The sequence below is a fragment of the Trematomus bernacchii genome, unplaced genomic scaffold (genome assembly GCF_902827165.1).
Source record: "Trematomus bernacchii unplaced genomic scaffold, fTreBer1.1, whole genome shotgun sequence".
NCBI classification, from domain to species: Eukaryota; Metazoa; Chordata; class Actinopteri; order Perciformes; family Nototheniidae; genus Trematomus; species Trematomus bernacchii.
The window spans coordinates 339,438-355,029 of record NW_022987648.1 but is presented as its reverse complement, the minus strand read 5'-3'; the positions used below and the strand labels follow the sequence as shown (position 1 = coordinate 355,029).

Below are 15,592 nucleotides of genomic sequence, written 5' to 3'. Positions count from 1 at the left end.
GTAAAACTAATGAAAAATTTAACAAAAGAAATATATAAAAAATAATATTTAAAATAATTTTTTTTTTTTTTAACATTTTCAAATATTATTTTTTAGAATATCTTAGGCCCTCACAGAGGGCCTAGAGGGCCCTGACGGCTCGCCACTGCCTGACATATTAATAATATTTTATGCCATTGTTATAAGAAGAAGATGTTTCTACAACAAAGGTGGAGGGGAGCTCTCTCCTGACAGACTGGGAGGCTGATAACTACAGCTCAGTGAGGTAAAGGACTCTCAGTGTTTAGATAGTTAACTTTAGTCTAAGTTATCTCAGTGGGTCTCAAACGTTTTGATCACAATTTATGTAAACACATATTTCCAAGGCACTCCTTTATAATTATTGGGATAAACAGGTTTGGAATCATTTCAATGTATAGGCCTACTATAGGACAGTAAACCAAAAATATCGTTTAAAACTGGAGAAATAAAAATGTGCATTACTAAATAAATATTAACTAGGTAAAATAAGATGAATGAACAACAACAACAAAATAAGTTACATTGATTTGTTATTGGCATTGATTTGTTCACATACTTATTTGATTATTAAAATGTAAACCGATCTTTTTCATATGGGTGTTTTAGAGTTGTACCCCCTAGATCTAGTCTGAAGCCTTTTTGATGTATATTACCTATGTCAATAAGTTTCTGTTTTTGTAGTGTATTTGTCTTCTGTAGAGTTTTTTCATTTATTCTTTATATATTCTATAGGGGAGGGAGGGGGGCGCCAGCAAAAATCTCGCCTAGGGCATCAAATTGGCTAGAGCCGGCCCTGCTTTCATGTCATGTGATACCTTGCGTGGTGAGCGAACCGTTTAATCAACCTGTCCTGTACCACTGTACTGTAGCTAGCAGCAGCAAGTTCGGCAGCATTATAACAAATGTAATAGCTTGCATTTATAATGTACAGCAAACCAAAGCACAAGAGCAGCGCTCAAAAGAGAAAGGACAAGAGAGAGTGTATGTCCGTGCGTGTCGGGCTGACCCGCATGGTCTGCCTACAAAACAAAAATAAAAAAACGTTTATGCAGCCCCAACAACAGCCTCTGATCATCAACAGACTTCATGCAGTGCTTCATTGGATGCATATGTTAGATAATAATCTCTATCTCACTCCTAAAACATCTAAATCTACTTCCAGCATGGATAAATGTTCATAAAATACATCCATTCTTTGTTCTATATGCTTCTTGAAATCCTAAAAAACACATAGTTTTTCTAGAACAGATTACAAATCGCCTGAAAATGGTACAAACAAGTGGCAACGAACATGTGTGACGAAGGTGTTGCGCTGGGCTAGAGGAGGGGCTCTGTAAGGAAGTCTGAAGGAAGGGGCAGATTTTTTTCGGCTGCGTAGTTTCAAATTCTAGCTGGTTTCTCCATTCTTACCTACCTACCCTACCTTTAATTAATAAGGGCAACTGAAATAATGGAGATAGATGGTGGTTGTTCGGTTTTATATTAACTTTTTTGTTACTTTCAGTCCAATAGGTGGCGGTAATGCACTAAATCGTTGGTTGCGAGCTGCCAATTACACTCAAAGAAGAAGAAGACGAACCTCCTTCACTACAGCGCGTGCGCGACTTCAAGGTGAATAGCAGATGGATGGCTTTGACTGACTGAATTCGCTCTGTATTACCCCCCCCCCCCCCCCCCCCCCCCCCCACTACACTGTGATTGACTCTGCTGAGCTCCGAGACAGACAGAGGGGTAACTGTAGTGTAAGGGTGTGGGGCGGTACATGCTTATTACATTACATGTTACTTGTCAGACGCTTTTATCCCTGTAGATACAACAGTCACACTTTGTAGAGAACACGTTCTTTCTCTGTCTTCGTTCAGGTTCTAACTTTGTCTCCCCCACCCACAGAAACATCACCTCCAGAACACTGCAGGAACACAGGCAGCCCAGGATGGCCCGGGTGAGTGTGTGTGTGTGTGTGTGTGTGTGTGTGTGTGTGTGTGTGTGTGTGTGTGTGTGTGTGTGTGTGTGTGTGTGTGTGTGTGTGTGTGTGTGTGTGTGTGTGTGTGTGTGTGTGTGTGTGTGGTGTGTGTGTGTGTGTGTGTGTGTGTGTGTGTGTGTGTGTGTGTGTGTGTGTGTGTGTGTGTGTACTGTAAACATACTTGATCGTACTTGTGGTAGAACTTATTGCAAAAAATCTTTTTTGACCCTCATCAAATATAGCAGAATACATGAATTATTGTATTGTATTGAGTTTGACAGAGGATTACTCAAAAAGTACACTGTAAAAGTACTTGATCGTACTTGTGGTAGTAGTGCAACTATTACTGAGTCCAACGGTACCAATTTTATTAAGAACTTATGGCCAAAAATCATTTTGTCCCTCATCAAAATGTTGCCCTCATCAAATATAGCAGAAGTGGCTTGAATTTGTACTCAGGAGGGGAGTTTGACAGAGAATAACTGAAAGAGTACACAGTAAAAGTACTTCATTGTATTGTTGTTAGCAGAGTCCAACAGTGTCAGTTTTATTAAGAACTTATTGTAAAAATTATTTGTATTGCAAATAAAGCAGAAAAAACATGCATTTACTCTTGTAAAAAAGCTTCTCAGCGATTACCGTAAAGGCGCGATAAGAGCTGCTGATTTGACCAAGCAAACGCGAGAGACGGCTGAGTTGACCAGAGTGTTTTGTGCAGGTGCTGTGCAGAGCGCAGGTCTCCTACCTGCCGGGGCTCCATGTGTTGGTGCACCGTGTGTGTGCAGCCAGAGCCTCCTCTGCTGCGGGGCCCTCGGGACCCTCGGGCTCTGATGTAGCCATCCATCCCTCCAGCATGGGTATTTGTTTATTTTGTGTTGTACTATATCATGAGCTAGCTGAGGCTGATTAGAAAATTAGAATAATGATCTATTTTCATTCTTCTATAGCATAGATCGTTGTGGTTTGAGTGGTAACATGAATGTTTGAAACAGGAAAGGCCCGACGGGGTTAGACAGCTGTGAGGTCTCTTCCTCGGCTCGCTGCACATTATCCCGCACTGCTGCTTACTAAATAAATCAACAATTTGACTCAGACTTTTGATTTGAAAATCATCCTACTGCTTCCTCTAAGACCAAACTGCAGCGACAGCAACGCATCTTGAAATGACAGCAGCACTGATTGAGGTTTTCTGTTACGGTCCAAATTGACCAACCAATGGAATATTCAACTAAGCTTTGTAATGCGTAAGAACATTTGTTATCTGGGATACCGGTTTTTTCATTAATAATTTTTTCCTGTTAATGTGCATCCATGCTGAAGGACTGCAGACAGTGTGGCCTGATGAGAGCATGGGGCCTTTCGGGCCCCAGGACCAGCGCTTCCTGCTGCCTGGTAACGTGGGCTTTGTCTGGCAGCTGGAGGGCTTAGCAGAGCAGAGGAAGGGCCCGGCACACAAGGGGGTCCCTGACCTGCTGTTGTCAATGTCCAGCAGTGAGAGACATGACTTCATTCTGGCCCAATGCATCGGAGAGTTCTCTGTAAGTGTATTATTGCTAACATTAGAACTCTCTCTCTGCACTCAATTGGATCACTGCTCAAGACAATGAAGGGCACAGGATATATGACTGTAAACTCTTATTGTTCAATAAAACAGGAAAAAAGCCCTCTTGATGCGTTTTGACAATGTTTAATATTAAAAGAGTTCTTGTACCTGTATACAAGGTTTCAAAGAAAGAAGCTTGCTGTGCAAAATCTACAGTTTTTTGTATTAAAGTTTTCTATTTAGGCAACATTTTTGTGTGTTACAGATACACCAGAGTACCAGATTGCTTAATCTAAAAGAAGGTCCTAGTGCAAAACTAAGGTGGATAAACTGAAATTAGGGATATGGAATGGATGAACGTTTAATGACAATATGTGAGATTGACATCACGTGGTATGCTAGATAGAAGACACTGCGATCGGTTAGCCCATCGCATGTGGTCAATTTAGAGCTGTCCGTCGGCCTAGTTTTTGTTCCCCACCATCAACACTCTGTTTAACATGAAGAGACAGCCTGTGGACAGCAGAATGTTGCTTTGTTTCTAATGTGTGTATCAAGGACCTGTATATCTGCATATCGAACTGATTAAAGCTAGGACAACAGGCACCTTTTTTTATTTTTCAGATAAAAGTTGATAGTTTAATGTTATATAGAGTAATTCGGTGTTTAAAATGTGTTTTTATTGTAAATTTGTATTATGCCGTGCAACAAGACGTGATGTTGTGCTCGTAAACACAAAAGTGGTATGGAAACAAAAAAACCCTTTATTTCTTATATTGTCCTGCTGATCTCACACAACACATTTTGTATTTATTTTTACTGATGGAGTCGCTGCTGGATAGTTGATACACAAGCAGAGCAGCCGCTGTGCACACACAATGGAACACAGCTGGGCACAGCACCACATTAATAGAAATAGTTTTTGTTAGGGAAATATCACTTGTCACCGGCTTGGTCTTCAATATCAGGATACATGTATTTATTATCCTCTCAAGAATGGAAGTAGTCATCACACACAAAGCTGCGTTGGACAAATAGTTCCCAGAATAGTGTCCTTGACATGCTTATATACAAGAGAGTGTTACAGTCACAAGATGCAGGATACAGGTTCAAAGCAGTATTCTGACCTTAGTTCAGATTAGCTAAGGCCTGCGTAAGCAATAAACATGACAGTCATATGTCTATCTCCATAGAGGCTGAGTCATTATGTTAATCGTTGTCACATAGCTATCATATGCCTATAACAGTCCTGACGCTCTTCTAGGTAATCATACATCCTGTTACGTACACAGCTACGTAGGGCCTTTGTTATCATGTGCTACTCTGATATTAGAAGAGTACATTCAGTATTTTCCCAACAGTTTGTAAATATAGTAAGTGTGCAAACCCACAAAATAGGTTAGTTTACTATCATTTGTGTGTGTGTGTGTGTGTGTTTGTGTCAGGACAAAGAGTACACAGCTCCGTCTGGTGTTGGTAGAGCGGAGCAGTACTTGGACAGTTCCAGTCTGGAGTGTGCGATACAGTCCTGCCCTGAACTACTAAAACAAGGTAAATAATTCACTCCTCACACAACTAGTCAAAGTCAAAGTCAGCTTTATTGTCAAAAATTCTACATGTGTTGTACATCCAGAAATATCGAAATATGGTTTCCCGCAGTCCTACAGTGTGACATGTATACATAAAACAAAACAAAAAGGGCCTAGATAAACGGGGTATACATTAAACAAAACAAGAGCCTAGATAACCGGGGTATACAGTTTAAAATGTCAATAATATATTTAAAGTGTTCAACTATCCAGAGCATCTATGTTAACTGATTATTAAGAAAAAGGCAGAACAAATGTTTTGATGCTGTCTGAAGTAAACAGTTAAGTTCCTTTAATGTGTATTAGCTGGTACAGTGATTCTGTAATTGTAATGTTTAGTTTTTCTCTTTCTTACTGCTGAGAGCCAAAACATTATTGCTAATAAGAAGATTGTTTCTGTCATATGTTACATTACATTTCTCTACATTACATTACATGGTGTTATATGTGTATGTGTTTCCTAATAATGTGATGACAGATTTCCAGTCCATGTTTCCTGAGGCTCCATCCACTGGTATGATTGTGGTCACAGTGACCCAGAAGACCAAGAACGATATGACATCATGGAGTGCAGAGGTGGAACAGGAAAGAGAGCAGACCCTTAACAAAGTGAGCCTCTTCCTGATATTTGTCAGAACAGGTTGGGCGGGGTATACACACAGTATATACATAGTATACACACAAAAATACATACAGTATACACAGTCAGGGATGCAAACTTGTCACCTTTCGGCGAAATTCGCCATTTGAATCCAAAATAGGTTGTTTGTGTGATTCGTGTAGATCTGCAATAAAAATATTTTTGGGGTATGGGGGGGGGTCTGGGGTGGTAATCTGGGGTGGTAATCTGCGGCCGCTAGCTGTTATGTGCCATCATGACGCGCATAGTGTTATTTTTTTATATATTATAATGAAGCGTGAGCTGTGTGCTCGAGTCTTCCTGTCTGTCGGCTGAACTCTGCTGCTCCGGGATGAGGGTCTAACTTCAGCAGCTACGGTGCGTTCATTAACAGTAACTGTGCGGTCCGGAGTCACTGTGGCACAGACCTGCTAACTAGCATACTTTGTCACTATCTGCTAACATTAGCTTTAACCTTCGTTTTCTAATAGTTTTTTTCATAGGCTATAAACTGAGGTGGTATAAGTACTTGAGTAAAAGTAGAAGTACTCAGATCTTGTACTAGAGTAAAAGTAGAAGTACTCAGATCTTGTACTTGAGTAAAAGTAGAAGTACTCAGATCTTGTACTTGAGTAAAAGTAGAAGTACTCAGATCTTGTACTTGAGTAAAAGTAGAAGTACTCAGATCTTGTACTTGAGTAAAAGTAGAAGTACCAGAGTGTAGGAATATTCTGTTACAGTAAAAGTCAATTCATGTTCCTCAAGTAAAAGTAGAAAAGTATTATCATCAAAATATAGTTAAAGTAGCGACAGTAAAAGTAGTCATTGTGCAGATTGGTCCATTTCAGAATAATATATATGATATGTTTTATAATGATTGATCATGAAAGTGTTCTCAAAGCTGGTAAAGGTGCAGCTAGTTTGAATGACTTTGTATACTGCAGGGTAGCTTGTGAATTTACTCCAGGTGGAACTAAAGTCTGATTTAAGACTTGATTATATTTCACATCATTCATCAAAATCTGTAAAGTGACTAAAGGTATGAAATAAATGGAGTGGAGTAAAAGTACACCATTTACCTCTGAATTGTAGAGGAGTAGAAGTACAAAGTAGCAAAACATTGAAATACTTAAGTAGAGTACAAGTATCTCAAAATTGTACCCAAGTATAGTACTTGAGTTTATGAACTTAGTTACTTTACACCACTGGCTATAAAGATAGAAAGACTAAGCCTTGCACAGAGGCATGAAAATACATTTTCAAAATGCTCAACAGTGCTGCCAAAATTATAAACTGACTGCTACACAATTAAAATAAATGCTTTTATATATTTCTATTAAGGCCCAGACACACCAGGCCGATATCGGCCGTCTTCGGTTGTCTGGCGACAAAGCGTGCCCTGTCGCCCAAAGTCAATTTGGTGTGTCCCGAACCCTAGGCCGTGACACGCCTTATTTGGCCTTTCATGGTCGACACATGGCCGATTCAACATGTTGAATCGGCCATGTGTCGGACACAAGCTATCGGGCCAAGAAACCACTCTGATCAGCTGTTCAGCTAGCAAATGAGAAGCGAAACGGAAGTGAGGGACGTAAACAAACAATTTAAGAAGGCACAGGACAGCAGCTAAACCCCAGCAGGTGATACTTAAAGACATCAAACATAGCCCTTAAATGTCCTCTCTTACCTCCCACACATAGCAGGGACATCTCTGATATCGGCGGGAGCGTCCCCGGCTGTCCTCTGCTGAGAGCTCCGTGATTTGTTTGGTCAAGTCCGGTTTTTTCATCTCATGGGTTTATTTGTCAGTATAAAGTTGCAGGATTAGTCTCAAGTACCTCAACATTGTCCTTAAGTACAGTGTCTAAGTAAATGAGATACTGTCTACTGCTGTTCATTTACCTATTGTGAGTCGCCTCGGATAAAAGCATCACATGGAAATGTAAATTTAGCAAGAAGTGGCCATTATTACATTACTACATTGCTGACTCAATAAACTACACACCCGCCAGAACACTGCGATCATCAGATGCAGGTCTATTAACTGTGATTTTATAGTATGTCTGCACTTTATGTGCTCATTTCATCATTCATGTATTTTTATATTCTAAAACATGTTTTCGATGGACGAGAGTGAAAATGGAACGCACACGCTATTTGCTGTTTGTTTATATCAGTCTGTTCTTCTTCTCTGTCTTCCGGTTGTTGCCTATTTTGAATGACGAATACACACTACCGCCGCCTGCTGGTAAGGAGAGTTATTGCCACTCGCGCATGCACAGTTCGTACGTGCTCGGCTGAAGTCTTTGCGGTGTGTTCCAGTGCGACACATGGCCAAGACGCAGGAGAACTCGCCGATGCAACAGTCGATGTCGGTGTCAAGCGAGTTCTCTGGTGACTGCCTGGTGTGTCTGGGCCTTTAGATGTGACTCTTTGGCGTTTCTGTTATTATTAACACTGCTGCTTTAGTTGTTCTGACTGCTAAAATCCTCTGTTATTCCTAATTTTAAAGCCGATATTCCATGGGGTGGGGGGGGTCGGGTGGCTCGGATCCTTGTCACCTTTTTCATACCTGATGAGTTTGCATCCCTGACAGTATACACACAGTATACACTCAGTATACACTCAGTATACACTCAGTATACACTCAGTATTCACACAGTATACACACTCCTGAGTGTACATTGCCAGAATCCAACCTTGGACTACTGGGGCCATGTGTTGAAAAATGTACTGGATTATGTTCTTTCTTCTCTAATACATTCTAAACCTAAAAGGCAAAACCAAAAATGGATATATGAAGTTTGATTTCCATTTCCATTTTTTTTGTTCACTGATCTAACCACACTATATCTATTATCCCAATCAATTAATCAAATGTTTTTTTTTATAAAGCCCAATATCAGGCTCAGATTTGTTCCAGGGGGCTTCAGGGTCTGTACCCATCAGAGATGCGAGGATCGTCCGCCTTGCTCTGGATGACTACTTTTTGTGTCGACTTTTCAGGGGAGGGAGGCAGGTTGAGCCTATCTGAACTTTTGCAGGATGTTGTTTTTTAAAGTTATATTAAAGGGGACCTATCATGCAAAATGCACTTTTGTACGTCTTTTATACATGAATATGTGTCCCCGGTGTTCCAGGGAACTCACCAAGTGTCAGAAAACACAACCCTCTCTATTTTCCTCCATACCCAAATCTCTAAAAAAGGGGCTGCAACGGATCTGATAAAAACTGATCCAGATTTGAACACTGTCCTGACGTCAGGACGGTGGCACTACGGCTATTGGGCCAACTCCACCAATCAGGAGGAGACAGCCACGGCCATTTCCGTTCGAAAGCGCTGGAGACGATGTAGTACATATGCCAGGCCTGTAAGTGGTGCTGTAGTCTGCCACAAAAGCAGCAAAAAAGACTTCCCTCCCATAGTTACCATGGTTACCCTTCTGTTTATTCTCCGCTGTGGCTGTTTTTCCTCCCTCCCCAAGGCAAGCGTTTGCTCCCGCTGCTTTAATTCAATGCAATCCCTCCCCGTCGAGGCAAGCACTGTAATTCTCTCCGGTTAGTCCACCAGCAGATGACAAACACCCACCTCTCCACCTCTTCCAAGGAACGAGGGGACCGTGCGGCAGATTTTCAGTTTCAGTTTGTTTCGCCGGTCAAGATGTCCGTTAAAGTTTAAATCTTCCGGACAAAATTAGAAAAGTGCCGTTCAAAGGTCTTCTTTGTTATTTATTGAGCTTTAAAACAAATGAATAACGACTCTATATAATAAAACACGGAGGACGGAGATCTCTTTTTCTCCCCCTCTTCTGACAGCCCAGCAGCTGATCAGAGCACGTCTCCCCTCTCCTGCAGGGGGGCGTGGTCAGCAGAATCAGACCCGTAGACAGCAAACAGCACATAGAGCGAAATGAGGCATGGCTAAAATGCATGATCTGTTTGGTATTTTGAAAACAGAAACGTATAAATATGCCTTATATAGGTATGGCCCTACAATATATCATTTAAATATAGCATGATAGGTCCACTTTAAGATATTGTCCGTTTTGAGATGTGATTCATGTGAACGGCCCATTAGAGTGTGTACAGCAGCATTTTCCATTGGTAAAGAGGAACCAGTACTAAATTGATACCGGCACCAGCACTGAAATATCGATAAGCTGATAGAAGAGGATTGACATCCTCTTTATTTGTCACAAAAATGTGACCTCTGCTGGGGAGTCCGGTGCCTTGCTCCACACTCCCTCCCTTCTGGGAACCGGCCACTGTCCTGTGCCTTGCGCCTTGCTCAAGGAGGTGAACTGGGACCTCTCCAAGTAGCAGTCCACACTCCATATTTTAAGTCTGTTCGGGGAGTTGAACCAGCGACCCTACGGCTCACAGTCCAATAGTGTTAATTTAGTCTTGGTCTTAGTCCTGTGTCAAATGTCCTTGTTAGTTGTAGTCCTATTTAGTCACCTTCATCCTGTTTTTATTTAGTCAAGTTTTAGTCGACTAAAAGTCTGAGCATTTTAGTCTTGTTTTAGTCAAAGAAAACTAACTATTTTAGTCTACTTTTTGTCAATGAAAACTGTTTTTAGACTGACATTTTAGTCTTTTTTAGTCATCAGATTATATTGAACATTTCAGTCAAACTAGTCTAGCCAAAACCAATAATTTGTCATTTTAGTCAAACTTATTTCACAATAAGATTATATCTTATTCTTATTTGTTGAAAAACACAGGTTGAATTATTAAGAATGCAGCTTTGCAGAGAGTATCTGGTCAGGTTTGTGGTGTTTTTACCAGCTGTTTTATGGCCACATTGCTTCCCTTCCAATACATTCGCTTTTTTTCTCCGACTCATTGTAGAGAAAATGGGCCCAAATAGTGCCTCGTTTCTTTCTCCCAAGCAGTGGTGGCGTTAGACTTTTTCATTATCCATCATCTTGACGGACAGTATCGTAACATAATCCATTATTACCCGTCGGGTTTGTACACAACTCGTCACTCACGTGTCGCGAGGGGGGGGGGGAATATTCTATAACTTAACGCGACCACTGCTCCCAAGCCCTGTTGCTGCCATTTTCCTTTCTGTTAAATAAGGTTTGTTAGATCCGAGTCTTCCTGACTGTTCATAGTGTGCCGCTCGGTGTAATGCAAATGTACAGCGCGCAGCACAGACACACAACTGCTGCCCAGCCGCAGCACCGGAAATGGAACTGCTGGGAAAAAAACTGACTATCAGAGATGTAACGTTATCTTTGATAATATTTAGTCTCCTCCTTTTTCATCAACGAAAGTAAAGAGAGATTTTGGCAACGTTTTCATCTCGTAATTTTTCGTCAACGATATTGCATTATATCATGATATCGTTACAGTTATTGTTTACTGACGTCGGTGCCGTCTCGTCTTAGTCATGGGAAAAAAGGTCGTTGACAAACATATTTCGTCATAGTTTTAGTCAACAAAATTAACACTACAGTCCAAGCCCCTACTGACTGAGCTACTGCCGGACACACAGCTGGTGGATCAGTGTGGTCTGCTGTTTCATTGAATTGACAATATTTCAAACATCTGTCTAATGTTCTACTAATAAAAATGCCGACATAATACAATTATTGTTTAGTTACATGGCTCAAGTCAGACCGGCGATGGTAGACGATGATGAAAGTTATAAAACATTAACTTCATACCACTACCATAGGTAATGGTATGAAACTCTGCATACCATTGACTACTTTCTGTATTTTGGTGCTACTCTTCTTTAACAACGTTCTACTCTTCGTTGAACTCACAATGAAGTGTTGTTGCTACATAAATCCTGCCTCAGCCTCTGAGGTATGCGGCTCTCAGTTCTTGCCTCTAGTTGAACCAATGTCCCGCGCCCTTACAGTGGAAACTTGTTTGCAACCGCCTTGGTGGAAAAGGGTTATCAGTGACTAAGCAGTTTTTCTACTTTGCAGTTTGTTGAAGGAGCAAAGGAGATCTGCTACGCTCTGCAGAGAGAAGGATTCTGGGCTGACTTTATCGAGCCATCCTCTGGCCTGGCGGTAAGATAACACTGATCTACGAATGGGGTCTGATAGCATCTAATCAAATCTGAATGCTGTTCCGAATCTCCTCAAGTCTGAACTCTTAACCCTAACATGTATGCATGGCAGTGTGAAATTCTGGCTATTCTGACCCACAATCCTTTGCATGGGGTATATATGAGCAAGAGAGTCCAAATTCAAGTTGCAAAGCTGTATAATAGCGTGTTCCAAATGTATGCTAACTGCATGCAACAGTACACGTTTTCTCAGGGCTGCTTTGTAATACCTTTTCTTAGTGTTGCTCAGGAGCAAAGTGGTCTTTGTATTGCGCCGCGCCACAGAACACGATTTGTTGGCAACAGCACTGGTCCTTCTCAGCTCATATAATATAATAAGGCAATGCTAGTAAGCAACTTAGGCTTCAGTGTCTTGCCCAAAGACACTTCGACCAAAGGTTGGAGAATCACGCCTTCTCTCATTTGAGATGTGGAAAACCCATTCTGCCCTGCCCTGCCTTGCTCAAGGGCACCACGGGAGGGCCCAGGAGGAGAACTGGGACCTCTCCAAGTAGCAGTCCACACTCCATATTTAGGTCTGGTTGGCTCCCAGTCCAAGCCCCTACTGACTGAGCCACTGCCGGACAATGTAAATGTCTCCCCTGTGTATTAAGAGACTCAGAAAGGTTCAGCAAAAAAACGTCCCTCTTTCCCTCCTGATCCAAGGATTTGAAAGCCTGTCGAACATTTGGTGACTTTCGGTTCACAGTTGACGTCATCTTGTGTTTTGTAGGTTGTACGGCATTAGCAACAAACAAACCACAGTAAGCCCCCGCCCACCCTCTTACCTGAATCCTGCAGCACCTCTGTGTGTCTGCCTATTTTCTGCAAGAAGACTAGACGCTGTGCTGTTTTAGGCTGCAAATCCAGCATCCGGCTGAAACAGAGGGGTTTATGGCATTCTACAATTCATGATCTGTATTTTGAGCATAGTACTATTATATACCTCACAAGGTGGGATAAAGCATGTGGTTAACCACTTGGTTTGCAGGGCAAGCCCAGACCCACATACACTGTCATGCATGGTGAGGTCAAATATTGGAACAGTGACCTGGGGAAGCTTTTTCTAAATGAATACAGATTTGGAAAAAATACATTTAGTAAAATTGTTTTTATGGAGAATGATGTGTTCAAATAACATTATGATACATTTGTGTGCTCCTCAGTTCTTTGGCTCGTACACCAACAACACACTGTTTGAGACGGATGACCGGTACCGTCACCTGGGCTTTCAGATCGAGGACCTGGGCTGCTGCAGAGTGATCCGACACTCTCTGTGGGGGACACATGTTTTTGTGGGGACAATATTCACCAACGCACCACCCAGCAGCCTTATTATGAAGAAGTTGCAGGGCAGCTGAACACAATTCAGGCATACTGGGCTGCCATTAAAACTCTGGAAAACGGACAGTGTATGAACTGTTTGGTGATGGAATTCTTTACTTCAGTTTATCCTTTTAGTTAAAGAACAACTTAAACTGACTCCTGTGTTGTAATCTGTGCAACGTGTATGTATAATTGTTAGATGATTTTGATTAATATTTATAGATTACAATCCCTTGGGTTGAGAAGCTGCTGTCATCATATTAAAGAGCTTGTTGGATTAAATCACTTACCAACTCTCACCCTGTCTTTCACTGCTAATCTGATATTATTGTCTGAACTGTCATCTGATTTTTCTTGGAAGCCAAACACTCTACTCTCGTTGGTCATATTTCTTGAAATTGTAGTATTATTAAAGCAGGGAAACACTGGACTTGTATTTTATTTTTAATGTACCATCTTAGAAACGTTATGAGGCCATATTATGCTTTTTGGGGTGTTCCCTTTCCCAGGGGCGGGTCTACAAATGTGTTGGTGGGGTGGCCAATCTGGGGCACAGACTCAGACAGGGTGGCACATTTAAATCACTTTTAAAAAGTAAAACTGTAAAATGACAGCCCTACTATCTAGAAAATACATTATTAACAGCACAAATTAAAAAGAAGCAACTTCACATGTACAGGGGGCAGGAGCTCCAACAAGCCGTTTAGGACAGAGTGAATACCAAAGGTGTGGACTCGAGTCACATGGCTTTGACTCGAGTCAGAATCGAGTCACCAATTTGATGACTTTGGACTCGACTTGACAAAATCACAAAACCACAAAACACTTGTGACTCGACTTGGACTTGAACACCAATGACTCGGGACTTGACTTGGACTTGAGCCTTCTTACTTGAGGTGACTTGATACTTTAATTTATTAAAAAAAAGTTCCTCGCAATATATTTACCGAAGCAACAAACCAAAACGTTGAACCTCGGCAAGTTCCCCCATGATATAGCTATTAACCAATCAGGTTGCAGGAGAGAGTCGTGACCATGACGCTGCGTGATGCTGCGTGACCCAGCACTATCGGAAAAATGATACCTAAGGTAGTCGCATTCGGCTACAAAAACTACGCAGTTTTAAACAAAAAGCAAACGGCACAATGCTTAACCTATGCCGCACACATCACAGATGGAGACGCAACAACCTCAAACTTTGTTCGCCATCTGAAACTGCATACAGAACGGTAAGTCAAGTCTACTATTAGCTGTTTGTTCATCTCATGCAAACGTTAGCTTAAAAGCTAAATATCTGTTGTCTATCCAGCTAAATAGATGCAGGTTCTATAAACAGTCTATGGTTAAAAATATACGGTTGCATTGAATACACAATGTAATATGTTAGCATTACAGGGGCCAAGCCGCTAGGATAACGTTATGTTGCCATTCTCCAGAGACAAGTAATGAATATCCCGCGTATGCGATCCAGTTGTTGTGATTTGATTCTGTGCACTGGGAACGGTCTAGCTAGCAGGTAGTGTTGGGTTCAGAATTCCAGAAAAGACAGACAACTTCTAAGTTGAACTATTTATTGTAAAGAGAGCAAAAGATATATATTACTTGGCCAAGGACTCATGTCTTTGGGAATCACAGGCAGCAAAGCTGTAATCTGTAACCACCAAATCCGTAAAGAGCCTCGAACCTCGTGCGACAATACATTTTATTACACAGGGCGTTGCCCGTACATTTATGATTGGTCAAGACTAGCTGAAGAGATACCATGGTTTAGACTTGGTTCTCTTTGGTTGGTGCGCAGACTCAGATAGAGTCTCTTGGCAACACAACCTTCCAATCAGCATTCGGCCGGCCTGTGGAAGTCCCTCCCTACTCTGGCACCATCATACGTAATTTGTTTTGATGAAGCTTCTACAGAAAAGTGGAATCTTGGTTATACTGATTCCCAGCTATGCGTGGGTGTGGAGCTAACCCAGGCGGCCAAGGCCATAGCCTCAATAACTCATTGTTTCTACAGTGCCTGCATCTGGCTTCTGCTACTTTCTATTGCAAGCTGAAAACTTTCTTCTGACTATTCCCTTCGTTGGTATATCTAACCCATCAGAACCTGGGATTAGTGATTGTGTCTATTTATTTTATATTCATAGCAATCTCATGAGCACAATAAGCATATAATGTAATAATAAGAATCAGTCTTGTAATGTTATATAAAAATAGACTCCACAGTAGTCATCATTGTGTCTATAAATATAGCCTTTATATTTACAAAAAACGACCAGAAAGGTATCTAGTTCCCTCTATATTTTCACTGATAGCAGTCGTGTTGCACTCAGAAATTCGGTTCTCTTTCTTCACTGCATTGAACACATGGCTTTCAACTGCCTGCACTGACCATTCTGTCCATTTTATTGACAATTTTAACTTTTTCTGGGATCGCAGACATCTTCTTAAGGCAGATGGAGTT

General features: G+C 41.4%; 1 protein-coding gene across 3 annotated transcripts; it reads left to right on the top strand.

Annotated features, from left to right (window-relative positions):
• The first annotated feature begins 1,476 nt into the window (after positions 1-1,476).
• Positions 1,477-13,561, top strand: mmadhcb (metabolism of cobalamin associated Db). Of its 3 annotated transcripts, none has more exons than XM_034134580.1 (8): positions 1,477-1,632; positions 1,912-1,963; positions 2,703-2,841; positions 3,305-3,522; positions 4,973-5,078; positions 5,595-5,725; positions 11,681-11,767; positions 12,972-13,561. In XM_034134580.1, the coding sequence occupies exons 2-8, from the start codon at positions 1,955-1,957 to the stop codon at positions 13,164-13,166; spliced, it is 885 nt and encodes a 294-aa protein (XP_033990471.1). In that variant the 5' UTR covers positions 1,477-1,632; positions 1,912-1,954; the 3' UTR covers positions 13,167-13,561. The 3 variants fall into 3 exon arrangements, with proteins under 3 accessions (XP_033990471.1, XP_033990472.1, XP_033990470.1); XM_034134581.1 differs by lacking the exon at positions 1,477-1,632 and adding an exon at positions 1,687-1,752; XM_034134579.1 differs by lacking the exon at positions 1,477-1,632 and having other exon boundaries at positions 1,736-1,963.
• The last annotated feature ends 2,031 nt before the right edge of the window (positions 13,562-15,592 follow it).

Coding starts and splice junctions, on each gene's coding strand:
- mmadhcb (XM_034134580.1), top strand. Junction 5,726..11,680: donor GAGAGCAGACCCTTAACAAA/GTGAGCCTCTTC, acceptor TCTACTTTGCAG/TTTGTTGAAGGAGCAAAGGA. Junction 11,768..12,971: donor AGCCATCCTCTGGCCTGGCG/GTAAGATAACAC, acceptor TGTGCTCCTCAG/TTCTTTGGCTCGTACACCAA.